The sequence below is a fragment of the Pelodiscus sinensis genome, chromosome 5, assembly GCF_052426305.1.
Source record: "Pelodiscus sinensis isolate ZL-2025 chromosome 5, ASM5242630v1, whole genome shotgun sequence".
Taxonomy (NCBI): domain Eukaryota; kingdom Metazoa; phylum Chordata; order Testudines; family Trionychidae; genus Pelodiscus; species Pelodiscus sinensis.
In genome coordinates, this window is record NC_143056.1 from 21,107,780 (window position 1) to 21,135,732 (window position 27,953).

At 42.5% G+C, this 27,953-nt stretch overlaps 1 protein-coding gene across 2 annotated transcripts in view; it reads right to left on the bottom strand.

Moving 5' to 3' along the window:
* Positions 1 to 2,239: 2,239 nt before the first annotated feature.
* Positions 2,240 to 27,953, bottom strand: part of LBHD2 (LBH domain containing 2) — a 36,381-nt gene continuing 10,667 nt past the window's right edge. Inside the window, exons 1-5 of one of the 2 annotated variants that reach the window (XM_075926511.2) lie at positions 23,048 to 23,191; positions 20,966 to 21,064; positions 13,647 to 13,707; positions 9,554 to 9,749; positions 2,240 to 6,941 (exon numbers count right to left, since the gene is read on the bottom strand). In XM_075926511.2, the coding sequence (XP_075782626.1) occupies positions 6,865 to 6,941; positions 9,554 to 9,749; positions 13,647 to 13,706 (333 nt within the window). In that variant the 5' untranslated portion in view covers position 13,707; positions 20,966 to 21,064; positions 23,048 to 23,191 and the 3' untranslated portion in view covers positions 2,240 to 6,864. Of the gene's footprint in view, positions 6,942 to 9,553; positions 9,750 to 13,646; positions 13,708 to 20,965; positions 21,065 to 23,047; positions 23,192 to 27,953 lie in introns of those variants that run through there. The other variant, XM_075926509.2, reaches the window with a different exon arrangement.

Consider the following 27,953-nt stretch of genomic DNA (forward strand, 5'->3'; position numbering starts at 1 on the left):
AACCATGAAACTTCCATGGAAGTAAAAGGGAGCTGTGGACTTTCATCACATGAGCGCTCATCATGTCTGAAAACCTGCAGGTGAAGGCAAGATGCAGAGCATGTCATGGACCATATCCCAGCCAGGATCTGCTCGGGTCTACTCTTCCATCATAGAAGCACAGCAGCATTCAGCCCCATACTGAATTTACCTCCTTGGGCTGGACATGAGCTCTCCTGTGAATACAATATTTTCCCATGCTTCCCAATGTTTTGTGTCAGATCTCTTCTGTATTGGGGTTAATGGAGACTCAAACTAGGATGTGGTTTGGTACAAAAGTGGCACTTAGTACAATACACCACAACAATCAGATTATCCATTCTGAATAGTGCCTTAGAGGGCCACTTCACTTGAAAGATGTATGTTACCCTTCACGTAAAAATGTCAAGAAGCATACATCACAGAGGAGACACAAATAAGAAGGCTGAATAAATATGCATGAAAACAGTAGCACTTAGAATCAATGAAATCCATGTAATGTTAAATCCAGAAGAGACCATTTTGATCATCTAGTCTGACTTCCTGTGTAAAGCACAGATCATAGAACTTTGCCAAAATAATTCCAGGAGCAGAACTTTTAGAAAAACACACCCTATCTTGATCTTAAAATGGTCAGTGATCTACCACAACTCTTGGTAAATTGTTCCAATGGTTAGTTACCCTAGCAACAATTCAGCCCCTTTTTCCAATCTGATCTTGTTTAGATTCAGCTTCCAACCTCCGGATCATGCTATGCCCTTTTCTGTGCGATCAAAGAGACCAGTATTAAATATTTATTCCCCAGAGAGATACTTACACAGGTTGAACCTTCCTGGTCCAGCACCCTTGGGGCCTGACTGGTCCTGAATGAGGGATTTTTCCAGGCCAAGGTCATTTCTGGCTCCCCCTGCAGCCCAGCTGAGCCACGCACTGTCTCCAGGTCCCAAGCTCCCAAAGCCCAGATGAGTCATGTGCTGGCTCCCAGCCTCTTCTTCCCCCCACAGCCCAGCTGAGCTGCACACCAGCTTCCAGTCTGCCCCTTGCAGCCCAGCTGAGCCAAGTGCCAGGCTTCTCCTGCATAATGCTGGGCTCCCGCCCCCTGACACACACTCCCCACTGCAGCCCAGGACTCTCTGGTCCTTCACTTTAAGCCAAATAGCTTTAGAGTTCTTGGGGTCTGTCACAATAAGGCATTTCGTCTAATCTTTTAACCATGCCTTTGCTTTTCTCTGAACCTTCTCCAATTTATAAATATCCTTCCTGAGCTGCGGACACCAGAACTGGCACAGTATTCCAGCACTGGTCACACTAGTGACAAATGCTGAGATAAAATCACCTCTCTTGTGCTACTTGAGATTCCCGTTTATGCATCCCAGGATCTCTTTTGGTTACAGTTCTACAACAGATCATCCAAGCAGTTCTCAAATCTTTTTCAGATCTGAGACTCAGAGCTGGATTTTAGTTAGTTTTTAAAATATATCTATTGGTAGGTTGGTGAAAGCATAATGCTGTCATCATGCTTCATCCTAATTAAAGGGTCATTACCAATTGACTTAGACCGACACATTGAAATATAACAGTAAGAATCATGATACTGCTTAAATCTCCTTGTGTGCACCTAAAATCCATTTGGTGGCACTTGCTGAAATCAGATATTTCTAGGATAAGCAAGATGGGTCAAATGGTTTTCTCAAGTGTATGAACACCATACTGTGTGAAAGAGAGCTCCAATGCTGTATCATTTCTGGTGTTGCCATCGGCAGGATGGTCTAGTGCACTGGGTGGTAGACTAGGTTTCCAAAAATTGGGTTCAACTTTTAGGTCAGCTACAGGCTTGTTATGAAAGTTTAGGAAAGTCCCACTTAATAGATGCTGTATTTCAGTTTCCTGACTACAAACCGGAGAGAATATGGTGTGTGTGGTGGTGGGGGGATGTTTGGCACCTAAATTAGGTAGCTTGTGAGGTGCAGAAGTACTGCCATGATGGGGTGTACATAAGCACATACTAATGGAAGACAGCCTCCCCTATCCTATGCCTCAAGCAAGCATAGATGGTGGCATAGAACAGTCAGAAAGCAGGTCCCAGTCTTTACTGAGGAAAAGCATTTGCCAGATCTCTATATAACTTCTGCTTCCCTGACACACATACCACAAAATGTTGCAACCTCTCCTGCTTCCTTTTTTAATAGTAATTGTAAGAATGATTGACAGAGTCCAGTGCTTGAGTTTCATGATCTTTATCCTTTCAGTAACATGACACTTTTAGAATACATTGTGCCAGGATGATTTATTCCACTCTCATCTTTTCTGTTCTATGATGCTGCTTTTCCAGAATAAATACAGAATTTCCAGCAACATCAGTCCCTACTGGGCACTATCACAGTCTTTCAAACAAGTGTTTAAAATGTGCATTGTATTGAAAGATGAATGAAAATAAGTCAGTTGGCCCAGTACTCATGATTCATGCAACATAGGGCATCAAAATTTAGAAGGTTACATGAATACGAGAAATTCAAGCCTTTATCATTTTAAAGATGAGACATAACCAGTGAGTTCTGAGTTCCCTTGTCTGGGAACAGCTGTAGGAAAAAGAGGGGAAGTGGTGTATACTGTATATACGGAACTGGAGTTGAATTTAGAATAGATTATACAAAGGAAAGTGGCCACTGACAGCATGAAAAACCATGTGAGACCATTCCGTTTGCAGAGCATGAATTTGCTTAACTGACTCACGAAAATGGCTTCTGTATTATATGTGGAACAGGAAATGCACAGACCCGATTGCCCCTTTGTATTTTTCAACCAATAAGTCTTGGATATACCAGCTCTGTATGTAGGTCCATTATAGGCTTTTAATAGACTAAATTGTGTAATACATCTACAGGACATACAGTAGTTGAATGTTATGTACAGATGACATTTTACAAAATTGGAAAGAACTGAAATAGAGCAAAATCTAATAATGTCTTAGTCCATAAAACTTTTTCCACGCTACATTAAATATACTACAAGCTAGACTAGAAAAATATGACAATGTCTTTTTTTGTTTCTAAAAGTTTTTTTTCATCCAGAAAAAAAATACAAAATAACCATTGAGTTTCAGATAGACAACACTGTTGTACAGAGACAAAATAATTTGACACATACAAACCTGCAAGTTGAAGAAATAGGGCTTGCTTTTAAAAAACAATTTTCTCTCTTTCCACCTTGCTCTTTTCTTTAGAATCTCTGGCTCACTTTCAGTAAAATACTTTTTTTGGTCTGTGAGTGTGTTAAACTAAAGCCATTTGGCTTTAGTAGAAAGCTTTAATTTTAAGAATCCATTTGCTTCAACTGAAATGCTTAAAAGGACCAATATGAAAGAGGAAAAAAGGCAGAGGAAAATTATTAGGTTGAATGGATGAGAAAGTACAGCAACTCTATATGGGCTATAGTCACATCTACTTAAAGTAATACTGGACAGCTATCTAGCCAATATATGCCTAAAAGGTTTTTTTGTGCTTCCTGGGAACTGTTCTTAGGAAAGTCCCTTTGTCTGCAGCTGGAAACAGGAGACGGTCCATATAGGGTAAGAAGGGGTGAGTATCCAAAAGCAGAAAGAGAACACTGGGGAGTAATCAACTTTTTTTTTCCATTTTGAAAGGAAAAATAAATGAGATGGTATGTCAATACAAGTACAGTTGGACAAAGCTGCAGGTTATTATTTCAATGGATTTTCAGAGCTCTAAACCCAGGATTTTTCCAGAATGTTGTGAAATTCTTGACAGGGAAAGCAAAAGTATAGTGTTTTAGAGCATGCCACACACCCACTTAGCTGCCTCATTGCTGCAGTTGGATCCCTGTTGCTTTTTTTTCCCTGTCAGAGTGGAAGTGATGTAGCTCATGCAAACTTAGGGCTTGCTGTCATGCTTCTGTCAGTGCTGTGTTATCACTGCCTCCGTGCCTGGTCTTTGGATACTCAGGCCCACCAACAGGGGAAGGAGGGACAAAGGGGGCAATTTCACAGGGGCCCGGTGAGCCCTGACTCAGTCCTTTTAAACAGAGCTCCGATAGCAGTAGCTACAGAGAACCGCAGAGTTCAGATTCAGAGCAGCAGGGAGGGAGGGGGAACTGGAGCTTCCTGCTGCTTTAAGCCCTGTGCTCAGATCAGCAGTGGTGGGGGCAGGAGCTCCTTGCTGTTTTGAACCCGGGCTCACATCCTTGGAGTGACTGGACTGGGGAAGAGGGGGCTGAGTGAGCAGGGAGGGGAGAGCCAGACTGGGAATGGCAGGGGGAGCCAAGCTGGGAAGAGAGAGAGGGAACTGAGCTGAGCTTTGGGTGTAGAGCTGGGCACAGGACTGCAGGAAGCGAGGACTGAGGGGGGCGGAGGAACCAGACTGGAAAGGCAAAGGAGCAAGCATGGGTAGGCGGGGGTACAAGAATGCTGGGGAGCAGAGCTGGTCTGGGGATGGCTGGGGGAGCAGAGGATGAGGAGAGTGGGAGGGACACCTCCACGCAAGTGGGGGATGGGGCAGCAACTGACTAGGGAGTCCTCTGATTGAGGGGTGGTGCTTGGGATTTCTCTGGGTGGGGGGGGTTGTGGATCTCTCTGAGGAGGCAGAGGACCCACTGATGTGTTGTCAAGGGGCCCAAAATTTCTGTCAACAGGCCTGTGAATACTCAATGTGTTACTCAAACAAAAATCTTAACATTTGGGGTTTTTTTGTGGGGGGGAGGATAGGAGCTGTACCACTACGACCTTCAGGCAGAAAGGGCTAACAAGAGTCAGCAGCCAAGCCTTGCAGCAGGTTGAGGCCTTCCTGAAACCTTTATGTATTGTTCTGAATTTTCGATAGTCTTTAGCCAGAATACCATTTAGCCCTCAAGCTCATTTGTGACAGCAAAGGTATGAAAGTCTAAGGCAAAAGGCAAAACAGATTGTTATAAAGATTTGAAGGATAAAGTTCTACCAAATATTACATCATACTATACTACACTGCTTATAAAATGGTCACAGATCCCAAACACCCCAAATAATGAACTTTCTATATATATATACATACATTAATGTTGCTTTGAAGTAAAATAGTCTTTTCTTTGTACTAATAAACATTAATTGCACAGAATTCTTTTTATGTAAATATATTAAATTTGGTGGTTAAGAATGTATAAAATTATCTTATTAACACATCTGGCCAGTAAATTAGTATTGATCATCACACACTGAAAAGCTTCCTCTAGAGAAAATTATTACTGGACAAAAGAATGCACTTGAAAGTAATCAGAGAAAATGCTGGAAGAAATTGTATTATTTCTTTAAATCTATAACAAGCTGCCTTTTCCAGCTGAGATGTTAATTGGAAATGCGGGACCCATCCAGTCTTGAAAAGGAAAGAGATGGGGATAATTCTAATTCCATACTTTACAGAGCATTTTTTCCACAGTTGAATAGTGGAATCCTTCTGAAACTATGCCATCAAGCAGTCAAATAGGTACTAGTTTATGCCCAGATCATCACCTTCCATGGGATGGGGTCCAAGGACAGGGAATTTCTGTACAGGGGGTCCTGTCTGGGGAGCAAGCTTTGCCCCTAACAGAGAAGGCTGTAGGGCCCATCTCCAGACATAGTTAACATGGAAAAATCAGGGGAACCCAGTGTCATCCATGAAGGTTCTATGTCCCAACACCAGCTCCACCACCCCCCCAGCACTCAGCAGAAGAGATAATATAGCCCCAAACCATATTACTTGAGCTGATTGATGATGACAGGACAGAATGGGGGATGATATGCATTTACCCAGCAAGACCCACTCATTCCTACCACAAACTGCCCTATCTTTACTCCCTCCTCCAGTGCAGAACTCACACCATGTGGAAAGGCCTCTGCAGGGTCCAGAGGAAGGGTGATACCACTGAGCTCCCCCCTTTCCTACTTTCACAGGTCAAGGCAGAATGGTTTGGGCCTCTGTACTTATTTTTGATACACTAAACATAATGACAGAATAGTCACAACATATCGGGGCAAACTGAGCCTTGGTGTAAGCAGGGGCCATTTCTATTGGCATTGATGGACAGAATACTCCATTACACCAGGGCTGAATCTGAACCCTAAGGTGTGTGCACAGACAGCACAGGCCACTCCATCAAATCAACAATAAACAGTCTCACTGCACAAACACCAGTGACTTAGCTATTCCAATTCAAGAAATGTACATCAACAAAGCATTTCTAAAATTTTTGCTCCTTGTTTAAAACAGTTAGGAAGAGGCTGGTTCATTTGAATTTACACAAATTGGTCAAAGGGAAAGTACTGCTCTTTCTGAACCTGTAAAGGGTGTCACCAATTTCTGTGTAGCCAGGTATGCAAATATTACACTTGTGTCTCTATACAAAAAGTTACAAAGTCAAATGGTGACATTATATTACATCTATTGTCGTAATATCACAGTGCTAGTTTTAAATGGCTAAAAACAAGAAAGGTTTTAGATTTGAAAATATTCCTTCTGTAGAAATGCAAACCCTTTTGCTGCTGTTGATACCTGAAAGCAGCCTTGCTCTAATAAGGCAAATCCACTAAAATGTGCTAATTGAAATTGTGAGCATTTTTGCTTTGTGATCTCACAGTAACTGGAATCTATCTCTTAATATGTCCCATTGTTTCTGAAGGAAAATTAAACAAATAATATGAAGCCCAGCCTGAAAAATTAAATGTTCAAAAGAACAGTTCTAAAGCCCATACACTTCTTATCATGTACTAAATAAAAACCTTTGCAGATTTAAATACAGATTATTTTGACATGTCTTCAGAACATGTTAGCTTTTCAACAACATTCACTCAGAAGTTTCACGTCTGCGGCCGTGTAGTTCCTAGTCATCCTTTTCAGTTCTCCTTTCAATATTATCTGTATTGTCTTCCACTTCTGGAGCTGGATGTGCTAAAAGATCTGTTTAAAAAAAAATAGTTCATTCGTGTTTATTTCTCCATCTGACTACAGCAACATTACTTGATTCATTCTGTTCAGTGAAGCAGATGATATGTATGTATGCGCTCAGACTTGCAATTAGTAATTAACTGTACTTGCAAACCAGCTGTGAAATCCAAACTAGGAGACACTAACTACACAGCAACTTGACTTTACAGGTGACTTCAGAAACTGAAAATTGATATTACACAATTGGGGAAGTCCTGAGTCCTCTTAAGGTATAATGCCCACTGAAGTCAATGGCTGTGTATTGGCTGAGGAAGGACTACAGGACCAGCCCTTATCAATCACATTTAATAGGACTTCCATTACTAAGGATATCAGGTACAAATGACATTAAATTACATTATATAATGTTATCCTTGCTCAGAAAAATATTGTGGTCATGATGTGCAGGCCAGATTTTTGGTGAATGGTTTGACTGATTTAAAGAATAGAACTATGTGTCCTTGCCCAATTTTTGGAAATAAGGAGGGATAGCTCAGTGGTTTGAGCATTGGCCTGCTAAACCCAGGGTTGTAAGTTCAATCTTTGCAGAGGCCATTTAGGGATTTGGGGCAAAAATTCATCAGGGATGGTACTTGGTCCTGCTGAGAAGGCAGGGGACTGGACTCAATGACCTTTCAAGGTCCCTTCCAGTTCTAGGAGATAGGCAATCTCCATTATTAAAAGGAGAGCTGCACTAAAGATAGATTATACAACCTGATCCTTTTCTGCATCTGTAAAGGTTGTCTTTAACTTTTTGTATAGACACACAAGTGTAATATTTTCAGACATGGATACACAGAAATTAGTCAAATGGTGACATTTTTATATTACATCTATTTTCATAGCATCACAGTGCTAGTTTTAAATGGCTAAAGAACAAGAAAGGTTTTTAATTATTATTCTCACTGGCAGTCCTACTAAAGACACTAGGGCTGTGTCTACACTGGCATGAATTTCCGGAAATGCTTAAAACGGAATACTATTCCGTTTTCAGTTTTTCTGGAAAAGGAGCGTCTACATTGGCAGGCTGCTTTTCCGGAAAAGCCCTTTTTCTGGAAAAGCGTCTGTGGCCAATGTAGACGCGCTTTTCCGGAAAAGAGCCCCGATCGCCATTTTCGCGATCGGGGCTTTTTTCCGGAAAAGACTACACTGGCCCTTTTCCGGAACAGTGTTCCGGAATAAGGACTTATGCTCGAGCGGGAGCAGAATAGTTTTTCCGGAATAGTGGCTGATTTTGTACAGTAGAGCATTGTTGCTTTTCCGGAAATTCAAGGGCCAGTGTAGACAGCTCGCAGCTTAATCCGGAAAAGCGGCTGATTTTCCAGAATAAGTGGCCCAGTGTAGACACAGCCTAGGGCTATGTCTACACTATGGCTTTTGCCAGAAGAGGTAATGCAAATGAAGCACTGATTAGCATTTTGTCTTGCTTCATTTGCATAATCTATTCCAACTCATTTTTCAACAAGGGGTTTTTGCATAAAAACATGCAGTGTGGACATTTCCGTTTTGCGCAAAATGGCCACGGCCACACTGCTTGTTTTTGCACAAAAACCCCTTTCACAAAAACAGCTTGGAATAGATAATGCAAATGAAGCGCGACAAAATGCTAATCAGTGCTTCATTTACATTGCCTCATCCAGCAAAAGCCATAGTGTAGACAAAGCCTAGGAGTATGGGGTAAGAAAAGCATACAGTTTGGGTTTCAAATGTTGATGCATTTAAATGCTAACAACATAAAGGTTCAAGAAGGTAGGAAAATACTTGCAGCCAAGGACAAAGGACTATCTATGACAATTTACATAATGTAGGGCTTCTCGTAAGAAGTATATTCTTACACATTTATATCTTTCAGTCAGATATTGACCACCCAGTGACACTATTAGTCATAACATAGATATGTGCGAGCATGTATACTGAACTAATGCAAATTTCAATTACACATTGATGCTTTGGAAATATACCGTTATTAAATACTTTGCTTTTAGGCTTTGACGTGTGTGTGTGTGTGTACGTCTGTGTGTACGTGTGTGTGCGTGCATGCGCACGCACATTGATGCTTTGAAAATATACCGTTATTAAATACTTTGCTTCTAGGCTTTGGTGTGTGTGGGTGTAGACACGTATATCTCCATATAGGTATATCTATCTCATAGAACTGGAAGGGACCTTCATCGAATCCAGTCCCTTGTCCTCACGGCAGGACCAAGTACCATCCCTGACAGATTTGCCCCAATGTCAAACCAACTGAGCTATCCCTCCCCACTAGATAGACAGATAGATAGAATGGGATAATGACTGTTGACAGATTTGTTTCCCAGTTCAGAGTGAAGTGCTAATGTGCAATAAGCTGTCTGTTAGCCATTCAAATGTGTTGAGTTTTATGAATTTCAGATGCGCAGTAGATAACCTTAAATTCCTTCCATAAATATACCTAAATTCACCTCATGTATTTCTAAGGTACTTATCCCTATAGAATCTAACTGCCCATTTAGAGGCCTCTGTGTATCAGCAATGAATTCCAACATGTTACTCTCTCTGGAAATGTCATTTTTCTATAGTGGAAGGTGACAATCATGAATTCATACTTTCCAGATCCGTTTGCTGCTGTTGACCGCAAACTCTTTGGTCGCCCAGGGGATTCTTGTCTTCCATGGATTTCAAGTCATCAGGTGGCCAGCGTAGCTCTCCACTTTCAACTTCCCCAGACTCAGTTGGCTCTACTACAATTGATGGTAATCTTTTTGACAGCTTGGGGTACTTCTCACGTGAATCTGGAAAAGCCTAATAAAATATTGGATTATATGCAAGTCAGAATAGCACAAATAACTGATTTTTTTATTCTGACTGTAATGGTGAGTACAGCAGAAGGCTTTCATAGGGAAGAGGTACTCCCCCCTCCTCACTGACTCCAAGATATCTTCCCCATTTGCCAATCTATTTTAATATCCATCATACTTTTAAGGCTCTGTGTCATAGCTACCATATTCTAGACAAGGAGTTCTGGATAGGACACCATTTACTCTGCTTCTTAATTGGCTGACGTAATCACAGTTGAGGGATGCATAGTGGCATTCCCGCCTGCTTGGACTAGGCTCATTGCCCTATGCATTGATAATTCTTGAGTATGTGCAATCCAACAGTTTCCAGCATGCTATGCTAGCAATTGGTGATCACTACACTGACCTCATCTGATATCTTTCTTTCCCCACAACTAAGCCTTCAGTTACTCAGTCATCTCACAATCCCTGTCCCTACTGGCTTCCAGCCCCAGTCTCTTTCACTATGCTCCTAGTCTAATCTCAGCCTTTCCTTTACCATCCACAATTCCTTGGCTCAATCTCTTTGCCCAGCCAGTCTCAGTTCTCCTGCACACTGGCTGTTAGTCATATTGGTCTCCTCTCACCACCTTTTCCCTGCTCCAGCAATTCTTAGTTCCTGTCTCCTCACCCAACTAGTATCACTTTTTCTCTGCTCCTCCTCTTTGCCTAGCCGGCTAGAAATATGCTCTTATAATGGGAAGTGTTAGGAAACTTTAATAATAGGTGATACTGTCTACCCTGACTATAATAAGGAAGGCCCTGCCATTTTAAGTGCATCTATTTTAGTGGTGGAAAGTTTTAACTAGAACAATTTAAACTGGTTTAGTTAAAACAGTGAAATTTTCTAGTAAAGGTTTTATTACTAATTTCATCAGCAGTCTGTCACAGTAAGCATGCTACCTACGTAGCACTGTCTTCAGAAAGCTTTTCAAACCCTAACTCTCACAACAGCACAGTGAAGTAGGGAATTATCATCCATCCTATTTTACTGATGGGGAAACCTGTACAGACTTTAGAGCTACATACTGTATATACTGTGGCAGTGCCAAAAATGGTGCTTCCTAGACATCTAAGAGATATCTCTTTCCCGCAAGAGCTTACACTCTAAGGCTGTATCTAGACTGAATCCCTTTTCCGTAAAAGGGATGCAAATTAGACATATCGCAATTGCAAATGAAGTGGGGATTTAAATCCCCCCCCGCTTCATTAGCATAAAAATGGCTGCCACTTTTTTCCAGCTCGGAGCTTTGCCAGAAAAAAGCGCCAGTCTAGACACGGATATTACGGAAAATAAAGCCTTTTCCGAAAGATCCCTTATCCCCTCTGAGGCTTTATTTTCCGAAAGATCCGCGTCTAGACTGGTGCTTTTTTCCAGCAAAGCTCCGTGCCGGAAAAAAAGCGGCAGCCATTTTTATGCTAATGAAGTGGGGGGGGGGATTTAAATCCCCGCTTCATTTGCAATTGCAATATGTCTAATTTGCATCCCTTTTACGGAAAAGGGATGTAGTCTAGACACAGCCTAATAGAAGACATGATAAGACACGTGACAGCTACTGCAATATATAAGGTAATTAGTAGCCTAAGTGGATGAGGACTACAAAAATAAGGTCATGTGGTTATTTTGTATTTACTCCCACTTTCTGAGTCAAGGCATCCTGGTAAAATGCACTTGACTTGTGATTCAGTTTCAGTTCCAGTTTGTCATGTAGCCAGATCTGAACCACATTTTCAATGTTTAACCTTGCTAGGTCCTCTTTCTATTCTATCTAGAAATGGGCGTAATTAGTGTGTAATTGCCTAGGCTTTTAACAAAGCAATCTGAAAAACCAAAAATTCCATCATTTGGCATCATATTGATACCTAGATAGTTCATCAGCAGAGTTTGAACCTTTAGCTCCACCACCAAATCTCCATCACTTCATCTACAGGAGTAACATAGCAGTAGTTCCCATGAGATATAACTTAAAGTCCCTGTGCAAAGAACTGATACAGTGGATCAACTTGGTGCTTTATGAATTATTCTGGGGAAGTTCTATGGCTTGTGTTATAAAGGATTACAAGCTAGATGACCACAATGGTCCCTTCTAGCCTTGGAATCTCTCAATCTCTTAATTCTGTGACTGTGCGCCAAAGCATTTCTCTCCTATAAATGTCTCACTTTTCACTTTAAGTCTGCAGTTATCGGGTTTGCCTAAAATCACTGCCCTAGCAATAAGAGGCTTGATGAAATATTTGCTGTATATCCTCACCGAGTGATGTTTGTTTAATCCTGAAAGAGATTATATATAGTTGCAAAATCTGCTTTTAAAAAAAATACATTATGGCTTGTTGATAAACCTCATTCTCTGTCTGCACTGTAGCTCCACCAGTGAGTGTCTGAACTAGGGATGTTTGAGTGTAAATAACTAATCATTTAATCGATAGGCAGATGCTGATCACTTAATGGTGCTGGTTACACTCAACAAAGCCTCCCCTACAGCAGCCAAGCTGGCAGGGATTGGCAGCCCTGTTCCTGGGGAGGCTTCGCTGTGGGCACTACAGTATACAGATTTTTCAGTGGTTACATGGTTACTCCATTACACAATTTTTAACATTCCCAGTCTGAACAACATTTATTATTACATCAAGTCAATAGCAAATTGTGTAGTTTGCTTCACACAGGCTTAGAAACAATACATTCTTAAAATTAAAATTGAATAGGATGATTATATATAATCCTATTATCTTAGACATTGTTCTTCCGTGTCCTTTACTGTCAGTTGATCTAGACTGCTGTTTAACTTATAAAAGTTACTGCAGGTTGAACCTCTAAGTCCGGCACTTTCTGGTCCAGCAACATCCAGGGTGCAGCATGATTTTAATTACCCATGTATCTGCTTACTATGGGTATGGCTAAATTTCCCGCTGTCCTATAAATTTTGTTTATAGCTACCAGCCCTGGGTCTCAATGCTCTGTGCTATTATTTAGCTCTGATTTATCCCAAAATGTCTTCTCAGGGTATGTCTACACTACAGAGTTTTTTTGGAAAAACATTCGTTTTTCCAACAAAACTTGAGGAACATCCACACTGCAATTGCATTCTTCTGAAAGAAATTTGAAAGAACAGAGGGGTTTTTCCGACATTGGTAATCCTCATTCTATGAGGAAGAAGCCTTTTTTGAAAGAGCTGTTTCACAAAAAGGCGTGTGTGGACCGGTAAGAGGGAGTTCTTTTGGAAGAAGAGGAAAGAGGAAAAAAGCACAGGTGCCCTGGTGGCCATTCCATTCATAGCAATCACAGCTTACATACAAGAGAGCGTCCATTCAGTCTGGATGCTCTCTTTCAAAAAAGATTGCTTTTTCGATGCACTTTTGCAGTGTGCACGTTCTCTTTCGGAAGGAGTTTTCCTGGAAGATCTCTTCCAAAAAAAAACCTTCTTCTAAAAGAAGCCTGTATTCTAGACGTATGCTCAGAGTCCAGCAAACAGTGGAAGTGTTGGTAATGCTGCTAAGTGTAAGCACGTTTTGTATGTCTTATGTACTTATATTTTTATGCCAATACTGTAAAATGTTGTAACACGACTAACACTTTGTTATGAAGAGAGCTGATACGCCTTGTCTAGGCATAAGCTTATATACGATGTATCAGTTCAGTCATACATTACTAAGCAGCATTACAAGCATTGTTCCTTTTATTTGCCTCGGCAAAATAAGAACTACTCACTATAATATTGACCGCCCATGGTTCGGCAAATTCTCTGGTTTGCTACCTGTCAGGTCCCAAGGGTACTGGGCTAGAGAGGTTCAACCTGTAGTTGCATTATGTTGCATATGATTTTGTAAAGCAATACAAAATAGTTTCTGATTCATCTGGACTCACTTGGGCAGAAGGGCCGCCTTCTTCCATAACAGGTTCCCGTGTGTTCATCACCTCTGTCATGCTGCAAGTATTAAAATCAAGTTGGACAAACTTGACTTAGCACTTGTTAAAGAATAGTGTGTAACAAGATTATTTTATCACATCATCTTGAAATCGGTTTACTTATTAATCAGTATTTTTTCCTCCATTGTGCACACACTTATTGCTCATAGTCACAGGGCTATTAAGATTGGGCAACATGCTCTGCTCTGCTGCATAGTGCAGCAAGTTGCTAAATCTACCAAGTTAGTGGCCAAATCCATGGTGGGGACTGCAATACGCCCTCATATAGACCACAGACTCCCTGGAGGTCTCTCCATGAGGTTGTCGTTTATGGCTCCTAGGGGTATAGCTAGAGGTGGAGAGAGGTATTGTATTAGATTCTAGCCCAGGGATGGGCAATAACTTTTGACGGGAGACCACTGCAAGAATTTGGTAAGGTGGTCAAGGGCTTCACTCTTCCATGAAATATGAGGAGGTGCAAGGTCTGGTATGAGGTTGGGTGCAGAAGGGAGCTTGAGGCAGGGAGTTGGAGTACAGGATGCAAGGTCTAGGCGAGGGTATGGGTGCAGGATTTTGACCTGGAGGAAAGCTGTAGGAGGGGGTGAAGGGTCTGGGAGGGGATTGGGCTGCAGAATCTGGGAGGGGAGATAGGTGCAGGAGTGGGGGCAGAGGATATGGGTTAATGGGGTGCAGGATGGGGGAAGAGGCATTGGAGTGCCAGATTAGCCAGATGGCACTTACCTAGGTAGCTCCTGGCCAATAGCCTAGCAGGTCCCTCAGGCAGGGAAACTTCCACACCCCTATATGCTGGTCAAAGCAGCTGGCTGCAGAAGCCACATTCTTCTCTGAGCACTGCAAACCATGGGAGAAGGGGAACTTGTGTGCTGCCTAAGCCACAAATACAGCCATTGGAAAGTAGGGTTTCTGACCAATGGGAGCTGAGAGTTTTTGCTAGGGACGGAGGCACTCAGCCTCTCCCCCTCTTGTGGAGGCACTCAGAAAAGCACATGACTCCTACAGCTGGCTGCTTTCAACAACATGTAGAAGCAGGGAAGGGGGCCTGAATGAGGCTCTCATTGGGCTGCAGGCTGGATCTAGCGGCTTGGCGTGGCAGATATAATTCGCGGGCCATATTTTTCCCATCTCTGTTCTAGATAGATAGGAAGAGAAGGAGCTAGCAAAACAACAGCTAGACATGACATGGTCCTTTTGAGTGTGAACAGACTTCGACGCTGAAATGTACAAGCAATTCACTACTAGTAAGTCCTGCACATGTTGTGACATCTGAGGATTGAAGTGGTCAAACCCCTTCTGTACTAGCAGGGAGATTAGAGAAGAAACTCCAAATTCCCACACTACTCAACAGGAAAATTAGCATAAGGGCAGCATTTTTCAAAGCAGAAGCACCAAAGTATTTGTGTTGAGGAAAAACAGAGAAAGAGAAGCATATAACAAAAATTCATGGCTAGTTTGGGGCGTACCAACCTTGACAAGGACCTTTTAATTATTAATATGCAGTCATACAGATTTTATCTATAGGCAAATATGCACTCAAAGAAATATTAAACAAACTTGACGTAAACTAACTCTGATACTTTACAGTGACAGAAGTTTACAATGACAGGATGTCTTTCCCATTTATTAATAATACAGTATTACCTATTAAACCATTAACTGCATAAAACCAAATAGTTCTGGTATTTACGGGTTAGATTTTCCAAAATGTTTAGATGCAGAGAGTCACATAGTGGGATTTTCAAAAGCACTACATAGGTGATGCCTGTAAGATCAGATTTTAAAGCAGGAGAAGGCAAAATACAGTCTGCAGACCAGTGGGAGCATCAGCGCACCAAACTGCTGGATCTGGCTCACCCTCAGCACAATCTCATAGCTCCCATTGGCTACTTTCTAACCAATGGGAGCTGCCTGGGCCATGCTTATGCATGCAGAGGCCCCCCCTCCCAAGGAGCACATAGTCCCCACAACTAACTGTTTTGAGTGGCATGTGGAGATGCAGAAGGCAGTGAGTATGCCTGAGGGTACCTCTGGGCTTCTAGCCAAGAGTCACCTATGGTAAGCAACTCCCAGCCAGAGCTGGCACCCTACCCCCTCATGTACCTCAGCTCCCTGATCCACAACTCAAACCCCTGCACCCCTTCCTATACCTCTCCTCCAGTCAGAATACTCTCCTGCTCCCCATACCCTCTTCTGGACCCTGCACTCCAAATCCCTGCTCCAGGTCACAAACCCCTCCTTCACCCATGCTCCCTCCCAGATCCCACATCCCCTCTTGCACCTCAATCTCCTACCTCAAGCTCCTGTCTGCACCCCACCTCAATCCCAGATCTCACACCTACTCAATGCAATGGAAGAGTGCAGCCCTTGATCACTTAAGCTCTTGGAATGCCCCATCACAAATTACTGCCCCTATTTTAAAGGCATCTAGATACCTAACTCTTGTTGAAACCAATGTGAGTTAAGTGCTTAACCTGCTTAAGTGTGGCTATAAATTTAGGCTCCTATCTGTATCTTTAGGTACTTGAATACCTTTCTGCAGATTCTGCCTAGTACATATATAGGTGAAAATAGAGGGATCTGAGAGGGACTGGATACTGGCAAGGAAATGGTCACACAATGATCTTCAATGCAGTTACTTAGTCTAGTGCATGTCTATTATTTATACTTACTTCCATACAATTAGGATTTTCCCCTTACTTGAGCTTTATAAATAAAATATTTGTCCTACTGAAAAAACTCTGAACATTTCACAAATTATTATTAAGAAAACGGCAACCATCAAAAGATAAATCTGTCTCCCAATTATCTAAATGTGTGACCTACTGACAAAATGGGCTAAAATCATGTTGGGTGTAACACCATTATCTTTAACGTGGTTATGCCCTGGATGAATTGGACCCAGTGTATTTAGTTCTACTAAAAGTTAAACAAGTAAAGAGCCACCCATTATGTAAGACTCCATTAGAATATGTAATGCAGGCACTATCAGTTACACACTTCTGTTTGTCATAGCAAAGACTGCATGATGCATCCCCAAATGACACTAGTGCTACCGGCCTCGCCTTTCAAATTGAGGCCGGCAACAAACCAAAGCATCTTAAGGTGAACATTTTTCAGGCTCATGTGACCAATTGCCCCATGAATCTAAAATACACAGTCTCTGCAGTTAATATAAAACACTCAACCATTACTTTAATTATCAGCAGCACAGAACAGCATGGTATCATTGGGATTGTAAAATCCCACTGAATCATGTTCTGAAAACCAAACCAAACCACAGATCTGCTACAAACTTGAGAGCAGATATGGGTTGGAATCAAACCACAGCGGCATTCTCTGGCTTCAAAAGCTTTTTAGGTCAGAATCTGATCTAATATATGCTATTATCTCAGTTGAATTCAATGGGATTAATTCTGATGGACACCACAGTAAATGTGAGTAGAATCAGGCCCCTTTATCTCTGTAGTGGGCAGACCCAAAAGGCTGAGACTTGAGTATTTCTGAGCTTAGATGTTCTCTAAACCCACATCCAACTCTTAAAATGTGAGTGGATTTAGAACAATGGGCAGAATATGGGACCTCTATATAAAACGGGCAGAATCTGACTACCGCAAACTCTTAAAATTTGAGATGGTTAGATTCTGCCCACTGTAGATAGAGGTCCCAGATGAGAGCTCTAATTTGGGACTTGGATCCATTCCTGGGAGATAGGAGGACTGACAGACATTTCACTTTGCTTTCACTCTGCTTTGGCTCTCTGGCATTGAAATCACTTCCCTGCCCTTGCTCCACAGAGCAATAAGCCTACGCATATATTTAAATGAGTTGTATGCACAAACAAATGTCATTGCGACATAATGAAATTCCATTATTGGTCAATAACAAACTCGGTACTTCCCTGAGATCACGTTAAGCCCTGTACATTGTGTTTAAATGACAAAGACAAATGATTCTGGCTGGGAAATTGGAGACTGTCATGCCAATGCCACAAAAGATGCCTTCGTGAATCAGCACTCAAGCTGTTGAAGCTCAGACTATTCCCTTCAAAAATCTATGGGCCTTCAATGTTTGGCTGAATAGGATGGCAGAAGTAATTGTACTTCGTGCATTTCAGAAAAGAATGAAGGGCCACCGAATTGGCAAGACATTAGGTTTTAACTGAAATAGATTAATTGTTCACAAGCTTTGCTTACAAACATTAAGAGCAAGAGCAATCTGTATGGCCTAGGGAATGCAGTGATGTTTATAACACACTTAACTAAGTATTTAATATTAATAGCTAGCAATAAAAGAATTGAAAATGGAGCTGCACATCAATTCAGCTGAAAGATAGAAATCACTTGCAGGACTTTGGAGAATGATTACTAGAGTACTGCTGAATCTGAAAGACTTTGAGGCTGTGACATGATATTAACAGAAAAGAATTTTTTATTGTTGAGGTGATTTTGATGGGTTTTATTGCTGCTTTTATACAAGTAGCTATCATCCACAATGGCAGGTAGTTAACATTGAATTGATCATTTATTAAAAGAACTGCATAATCTTTTAAACTGGGTCTTGAATTCATTTTATATACTGTGTGTGCTGATTTCACCAATGACATACAGTAGCCATAGCAATGCAAAGCAAGGCAATAAATAGCATTTACAAACAAAGGGAATAAATTCTGTTCTACTGGATGAGTCACCTACTCTGAGCCTTAAAATTCTTTTAGCAGTGAATTAAGAGATACATTTACATTCCCCTAGCTTTAATTGAGCTTGAATGTACTAATTTAAAAAGTAGCAGAATCTATTCTTGCTTTTCGGTGAAAAACCTATATGCAGAGAACATTCTCTCAAATGCAGTCAGTAAAATTTTAAGCTAAATGCGATGAACAGACAGCAACAATTCTAGGCTTTGTTGGTATAGTTCATTCCCAATTTCATTTTGGAGGCAACTAGCAAACAAACAAGCTTTGTCTCTTTGGCGAAGATGCTTAAACAGGTCACTGAGGTAAAGAGCACTAAATTGTTTTAAAATGTTGAGCCTCTGACCACATGAGTGAATAAACAGGAGAGAATGTCATAACTATGTTTAAAAACAATACAAGAAATTGTTTTTTTAAACAGGCCTTAATTAACCCATGGATCTCACTGCCACAAACAGCTTGGCTGCATCTAGACTGGCAAGTTTTTACTGGCAAGTTGTCTACACTGGCCGCTTGATTTTGCGCAAAAGCACTGACGTTCTACTGTCCGAAATCAGCACTTCTTGCGCAAATGCTTTGACGTTCCCATTCAGGCAAAAGCCCTTTTCCGGAAATGTTTTTGCGCAAGAGGCCCAGCGTAGACAGCAAAAAACTGTTTTGCTCAAAAAAGCCCCGATGGCGAAAATGGCAATCGGGGCTTTCTTGCACAAAACCACGTCTAGATTGGTACGGACACTTTTCCGCAAAAAGTGCTTTTGCGGAAAAGCGTCCGTGCCAATCTAGAAGCTCTTTTCCGCAAATGCTTTTAACGGAAAAACTTTTCCATTAAAAGCATTTGCGGAAAATCATGCTAGTCTAGACGCAGCCCTTAGGTTTAAAAACATTAGACGCTTACATGGCTAATAAGAGCATCCAGTCACGAAAGACATGGCAATATTTCATAAATGGGGTAAACACACACTTCAGAGCACAAAACAGACACAAATTAAGAATAATCCTCCCCCTGTGTGGGTATTGTCCATCCCAGTTTACTTGCACCTTCTTCTGAAACATCTGGTACATGTCCCTGTTGGATATAGGATACCAGATGGGATGGCCACTGGTCTGATCTAATCTAAATAACCCTGAAATGGCTGTACTCTTGGTTTCATGGAGGCTGTATCTAGCACCAGAATAGAAATCTCTCAGTATCATTGGTACATTGGCATCTTGCCAGGAATGTTGCCTTTAAGTTGGATATATGTGTACTATATGTTTCTATTACAGATAATGCATGCTAGATACTGAAACTTGCATGTAACTTGACAGAGGAACTGAAATGGTGGTTTCAGTTCCCCATCAATCAACTTGTCATTAATCAGTTCTGGCCTCCCCCTTGCAATTCCCTGCTTCATTTCATGACTGGGAGTGTTCGGCTCTCTGGTACCATGTAGGTTGCCCAGTCCAATGAATGCTCAAATGGGTATAAAATTCTCAAGCTTTATGCTGTTCTCACTGGCATCAATGCTATCTCCACTGATTTCAAAGAAGTTACTCCAGATTAGGGATGTAATAGTCGATTAACTGATTAACCAATAAGCAAAAGCTTATAGGTTAATGCTACAGACTACACGCATTTCCCTCCCCCCAACCTTTCCAGTACATTTTTTGCAGGCTGTCCAACAGCCTGGCTCAGTTCTGGCTCCTGCCAGGTCCAGAACCTATCTCTGCTATGGCTCTTCATTTAAAGTGTATTAGGAGCCAGGTGGGCAGGCCGCGTGGCTCACACCGGGTCCAGGAGCTTAGATCCTCCTTAGACAGGGGCTCCTGCCACCCCATGCTGCTGCCTCTATCAGAGGCAGCAGCAGTGGGCAACAGGCAGCAGTCCCAACGGGGAGCTGGTTTAAAAACTGGCTCCCCTCTTGGACCAGCTCCTGCCTGGCACCCTGCACAGCTGCCTCTGATACACTGGCTCCTGGCCCCGTTCCTGGGGATTATAGAATAGTTGACTAACTGATAAAAATTAATAAGATTACTCAACTATTAAATTAATGATATTTAACATTTCTACTCCAGATTTACACTGGTATGCAAGAGTAGCATTTGACCCACTATGGTTTTGTAAACCAGTGCCACTCTCATACATTTCAAAGGAGGGACCATGATGCAGCACAACCATTCTGGAATATTACAGTTCCAACACTGGAAGCATTTGTTTGCAATACAGAAACTTGAGGATGAATAGTCATCTGTTTCAGATATTCCTTTGTGCTTCAGGAAGAGACACTGTATGATACTGCCAAAATTTAGCAACTGACAGACAGAACCATGTAGTTCACTCTGTGACTCAATGAGCTTTTTTTTTTTTTTTTTTTTAATAGAAAGCTAAGTCTGCAATTGAGAGCAAATGCTTTCAGAGTGTCAGGGTGGCAGCAAATATGATCCTAAGATAAATTCCATTAAAATCTTTTGATTCATAGGGGGGGAAAAAGCAGGAAAGGAAGGGAGAGCATGATAATAGCAACAGCTTCTAAACAGGAGTGATAAATAATAAACACAGGACAATGGAATGAGTAATATTGTATATTACCTGTAATCACATGAATGGCTGTTGTTTCCAAAAACTGTTTTTGCTGCCAATGTTCACTTTGATGATGAAGTGTTGCACAGAGTCAAATCTTAAATGTATCTGAAAGAGACAACATTAGAGAAAAATCAGAGAACGTAATGAAAATGACAAAGCTGGCAGAGCCCAGTATGAAAGATTACTACTGTAAACTTAATGCTTCAGAGGGAGGAGGCAGAAACTCCTACTTTGGAAGCTTGGGTAATTTTTTATGCCAAAAAGAACTCAATCTTGATTAGGAAACAGCTATTAGCAAATCCTAGTGAATTACTGAGGCAGTTAATACTCTAGAGGCCCCCCCAAGGCAATTGGTTCAAATAGCCTGGTATTTGACTCTTAATAACTAGGAAACCTTAGTTCCTAATCAGAGGCAAAGCCACATTCCCTTTATTAAAATTAGGACCTGCAGCACTTTTTACACATAAGAATTTTGATTTTATTGGAGAAAATAGCTAATAGGTTGTAATAATAATGTATGTCATCAGTTTAGTATTGGCAATGTGCTTGATGCAGTACAAAACATGACTGGCATTCCCTGCCCAAAGAGCTATCAGTCAAGGAACACAGAAGACACTGGGAAACCTGGAGAAGGGAATAACTTAGAGGTTGGAGGGCAGATCTTCTGTGATGCTCATAAGAATACAGTAATATAGAAGTGATTTTTCAGGAAGAATCTGAGTGAGGATAGGATGATGCCCTGAACACTGTCAGCGTCGCTGCTTGGTGAATGGAGATAAGGCTCCCTCTAAAGTAATCTGTGTCACCCATTTTTCTGCTTAGTTTTGGGCGTAAAATATTAGCTAAATAGTTTGAAAAAACAGGACTTTGACAAAAACGTTTAGCCTTATGGTTTGCCAAAGCTACTTTTATGTCAGTCACAGCTATTTCTTTGGACATGAAAAAGGCATTTTCCCGAAGTGAATTGCAGTAGTGTAAACACCTGAAACCCTCGAGTGGTTTGGATTCTGAGCCAAGTGATTAAATAAACCTACCTGTTCTGGAAGCCTTTCTGCTTAGATTTATATTAATGCATTAACTGCACACTGGTATTATTTAAAAAGAGCAGCTTGGCAAAATTGCCTCTTGTTTTCTAAAGTTTCTTCTCAGGTTAGAATCCCTGGCTACTGCCCTTATAGAAGGAGACAGTCTCATGGTTATTCCGGTTCCCAGCAGTTACCTTCATATTCCTTTCCAAGTCAACATATCCCCCTTTATGTGCCCAGAATTCAGTTCTAAACTGTTTAATTCTTGCCAGGTAATTTTTCACACACACCCCCTAACTATCAGATCAACTTAAGGGATAGAGTAATAGATTCTCTCAAGAAATTCATGAATGTACTCAATATTTTACTCTTCTTTGGAAACTGGACAGAATTCAAAATCTAGTGGTCCTATATACTGTTAGGAAGTTTTTTATCCCACTGAACGCTACAACACCGCTGTTAGTAAAACCCATGAAAATGCAGCAAGAAAATGCAGCAAGAATTGGCCTATGTTAAATCTCTCCTTTAGAAAAAGATTAGATGCATTAAGGACTGTTATTACACAGTCAGATATCAGTGACAGAGTAAATGATGTAGGGGATTATTAAATGGCTATAAAATTGCTTTACTCTAGGTCATTGCTATGAATCCAGTCCAGGACAGCAACTCCCTGAAATTATCATCTTCTGATAGCTGTTCACTCCACTTGCTGCTGAGCAGCTCACAAAACCCACAATCAGTACCACTTGGTCCAGTTTCAGCAGAGAAGCCAGTGAGCAACTGAACTCACTAGGAGACTAAACATCTGCCCAGAAAAAGGGTTGGATTTGAGGCCTCTTTGTTAGATAGCAAAGGGGTCTCAACCCATGCAGTTCCTCTAATGTTAAGTCACATTAAAATTATAATGGGAAATTAAAAGTGTCCACTGGAAAGAGACCCAAACACTCCAGCTAAGTCATATTTAAAAGAAACAACTTTTTCAGTCTAGAAGTCTTAGCAGGAAATTCTCCCAAAGTGCAAAGCAATCAGAATGCAGTTATTCTCGGAGTAGGGAGATACTCACTTCATCCAGCTAATACAGCTGATTATCTTCTTGGTTGACATTAAGGGAAACATTAACTACTACCCTTCCTTCAACAAAAGGAAAAACTATGTAACACTTTAAAGATTTGTTCTGCCCTTGTCACTTGCTACATCACTGCACCTCCTTTGTGGCATCACCGATGCTAGTCTTGAGAGTCTGTATCTGTCACAAGTAAGCATGTGATTTCTTCCACTTTACCTCTTCTACAGTGAATGCCCTCCCTGAATTCATCTGTAAACTCATTTACCATCCCCCCCCTTTCAATGCCCCTCCTCAAGCTAACTAACTTCTGCTGTGATGCCTGGAAGGGATCAGCCAAGGGATGATGACTTAGCTAGGCTGCTGTCTGCGAGAGCTCCTGTTATTTTATTTATGTCAGAGAAACCAGTACCTACAGTTGATCTGAAGCGATTACATTGTGCCCCAATTGCACTGTCACTGGACAAGCCTGTTACCCCCTTACTGTCAACCTCCCTTTCCCTTCAACCATTTGTCATACTCATGTACCGGTTTTAGAGGCGATTGCAAGATCTCTGGAACAGGGAGTCTGTGTTGTACTGTGTCTAGCACAATGGAGCCTGAATTCTGATAGGGGCCTTTAGGCACTACTGCAATACACATAATAAATATATGAATGATGCCTACGGCATTGCCAAGTGGAACAATTTAATGATGTTTGTCTAGGGAGGCAGCTCTTTTCTGCAAGATAGATTATTCCACACACCTTCCCCTTGTCTGGGGCTGGATACCCTTTGTTCAACTTTTGGAGCGGAAGGAATTTGCTCAGGAATAAGTCTGATGCACAGTCCTATCCCTAGACCTTTCTCAGCATGGAGAGCTGAACCAGGGTGTCCCGGGAGACAGTGTGACTGAGCATGCAATGACATCATTCCCAGATGCTTCACAAAAAAGTCTGATTCCCTCAATAACCAGCCACCCAAATAGCCTCTTCAGCAGAGGCAACATGTGGGGGAGTGTGCGCGAGTCACGTCTTCCCTCCTCCTGGCAGATTTGCTGCTTGGCTTGTACTGAACATGCTCAGTAACATCTACTGAAGACACTGCACTCACTTTCTCCCTCCACTGTAATCAGCAGCTATGGCACATCTCTTCGGCTGCCCTTCAGTGTTGGTTCGTTAGCCCAGATTAGTACAGCCATGATTCGTACAGTCAATGCCTTACAAGCCCCTAGTGGCTACACACAGAGGCAGCTCACTGGACCTGTCTCCCAGTCCATAGCTTAGCCTCTGGGACTGGCATTTCCTTTTCCAGTGGGAAAAGAGCTGGCAGCAGAAAGCAGGGATGGGATCTGCAACCATTTCTCTAGCCTCTCGTGGTAGAACAGTGACTCCTTTTAGGCTCATCCCTGACCAGTCAGGGCTCTGGGGGCAGCTTCGTAATTGTCCATTGCAGATTAATTACAATACTGGCAACCCCAAAGGATGACTCTGGCCCCAAAATGCCATGAGACTGAATGATTTGTGGTAAAATTTTACAAAAGATTATACCGTGCTTCTGGGTCTGTCTTTTAATTCTTGAACTCCCCCTGCTCATCCTCAAGGCATGAGTGACCGACTTAGTGTTGTCAACTCTTCCAGGTTTATTAAGGTGATTTTGCCCATCCATCCATCCCTTATTTGAAGAGTGTCCCTTACATAAGAACGGCCGTACTGGGTCAGACCAAAGGTCCATCTAGCCCAGTATCCTGTCTACCGACAGTGGCCAGCACCAGGTGCCCCAGAGAGGGTGGACCGAAGACAATGATCAAGCGATTTGTCTCCTGCCATCCCTCTCCAGCCTCTGACAAACAGAGGCCAAGGACACCATTTTATCCCCTGGCTAATAGCCTTTTATGGACCTAACCTCCATGAATTTATCCAGCTTCTCTTTAAACTCTATTACAGTCCTAGCCTTCACAGCCTCCCCTGGCAAGGAGTTCCACAGGCTGACTACACGCTGTGTGAAGAAGAACTTTCTTTTATTAGTTTTAAACCTGCTACCCATTAATTTCATTTGGTGTCCTCTAGTTCTTCTATTATGGGAACTAATAAATAACTTTTCTTTATCAGCCCTCTCCACACCACTCATGATTTTATAGACCTCTATCATATCCCCCCTCAGTCTCCTCTTTTCTAAACTGAAAAGTCCCAGTCACTTTAACCTCTCCTCATATGGGACCCGTTCCAAACCCCTAATCATTTTAGTTGCCCTTTTCTGAACCCTTTCCAAGGCCAAAATATCTTTTTTGAGGTGTGGAGACCACATCTGTACACAGTATTCAAGATGTGGGCGTACCATAGTTTTATACAGGGGCAGTAAGATATTCTGGGTCTTATTTTCTATCCCTTTCCTAATAATTCCTAGCATCCTATTTGCCTTTTTGACCGCCGCTGCACTCTGTGTGGAAGTATTCAGAGAACTGTCCACGATAACTCCAATATCTCTTTCCTGATTTGTCGTAGCCAAATTAGCCCCCATCATACTGTACGTATAGTTGGGGTTATTTTTCCCGATGTGCATTACTTTACACTTATCCACATTAAATTTCATTTGCCATTTTGTTGCCCAATCACTCAGTTTGGTGAGATCTTCTTGGAGTCCCTCACAGTCTGCTTCTGTCTTGACTATCCTAAACAGTTTGGTATCATCTTATTTCATTGATTTGCCCCAACAGTGACCACACATCCTTTATTTAAGGTGTATTAAAATGGATAAGTACCATTTTAAACAGTAAACTGAAGCCTATGATAATTGCATTGTATACTTGAGGGCAGTAGAAATGTACACTTGAGAGAAAAATACATGCTATGCTAAAATAAACGGTATTTCCTTAAAATAAAAGCATTGTCTCTTGTTTTTCATGTGGTTTTCCCTTATTTCCATTCAGCAAAGGTCATCAGCCTATCTCCCTTCCACCTCTGCTCATCCCCCTGCCCAGCAATTAACTATACCCCAAGCCCAAATTCACTCCAACTCCCCGTTTCCACATCAGTTCTACCCCACTTCACTGTCTGCCCATCACCCCCATCACCAAATCTCCTCAACCCCTCACATCAATTTTGACCCTGCTCCTGCCTCACATCTGCTTATCCTGCAGTTTCATAGGTTCTTCACTCCACTCTCCCAGGCCAACGGATGGGGGAGCTGCAGCAGGGCCCCCTCCTCATGCCAGCCATTGCAGGGATCCAAGGGCAACGGATTCCCTCTATTCACATAGGTGGTGAGGAGAAAATAGAGACACTCTGAGTTGCTGGGCTTTTTCTGCTGCATCCCCACCTGTGAGAAGTGTCAGCTCCTGCGGAAAGCTCTTCCTGCATTGCATTCTGCAGCAGCTCGGATTGGCTGCTCTTCCCCAGGAGGCAGGCAAGTAAAGACCAGCAGGCTGAAATTCACAAGAGGCCAGAAGCTAAGACTGGCTCCAGCCTCAGCTGAGATTCCATGGCTAGTGAAAAATCATGACATTTGGCAACACAAACAGGCTCAAAGAAGGGTCCATCAAAATCATCTAGTCTGACCTGCACATTGCAGGCCACAGAATTTCACTCAGCCTTTCCTGTAGTAGGTCTATTACCTCTGGCTGAGTTACTGATGTCCTCAAGTTTTGATTTAAGTCTTGAAGTTAGAGACTCCACAATTTACTTTTAAACCAGCAAGTGATTGTTCTCCATGCTACCGAGGGAGGGAGAAAAAGGGGGGGGGGGCAGGGTTTCATCAATAAGACCTGGAGAATAATTCCTTCCTGACCTCAGATATGATGATAAATTGTATCCTGAGCATGTGGGCAAGACCCACCAGCCAGATATTTCAGAGAGAACTCACTGTAGTAATTCAGAGCCCTCCTCAGCTAGTCTCCCATCTTCAGCCATGGAGATATTTGCAAACAGCAGTCACGGATGGGCCATATGCACTGTAAGCAATCTTATTATACCACCCTCTCCATAAATTTATCAGGGTATGTCTACACTACAAAGTTAGTTCGGACTAACGGACGTTAGTTCGAACTAACTTTCATAGGCGCTATACTAGCGCTCCGCTAGTTCGAATTTAATTCGAACTAACGGAGCGCTTAGTTCGAACTAGGTAATCCTCATTCCACGAGGATTAAGCCTAGTTCGAATTTACTAGTTCGAATTAAGGGCTGTGTAGACCCTTAATTCGAACTAGTGGAAGGCTAGCCCTCCCCAGGTTTCCCTGGTGGCCACTCTGGCCAACACCAGGGAAACTCGTCTGCCCTCCTCCTGGCCCCGGACCTCTTAAAGGGGCACGGGCTGGCTACGGTGCCCGTGCCAGGTGCAAGCCTGCCAGCACCCAGCCAGCAGACCCTGCACCTGGCACGGATCGAGCCACCCACCCAATGCCCCCCAGCCCTCCCCCTCTTCCCGGGACCAGGCTGGCGGCTCCCGGGAGCTTGCTCGGGACCGCAAGAGGCGGGCAGCCGCCTGGGCTAGTGCGGACATCGTGGACCTCGTCCACGATCTCCGCACTAGGCACAGGAACGTGGCCGGCTTGGGCAGGAGAGCTGCCAGCCTGGCCACCCAGGAGCAGGAGTGCATGAAAATCAAGGTGGTCCACTAAGACCCCCGACCCTGAGCCCTGAGCTTACAATGGCCGTCCTGGGTCAGACCAAAGGTCCATCTAGCCCAGTAGCCTGTCTGCCGACAGCGGCCAACACTAGGGACCCTGGAGGGGATGGACCGAAGACAGTGACCAAGCCATTTGTCTCGTGCCATCCCTCTCCAGCCTTCCACAAACCTTGGGCAGGGACACCACTCCTACCCCCTGGCTAATACCACTCCATGGACCCAACCTCCATGACTTGATCTCACTTCCCTTTAAACTCTGTTCCAGTTCTAGCCTTCACAGCCTCCTGCAGCAAGGAGTTCCAC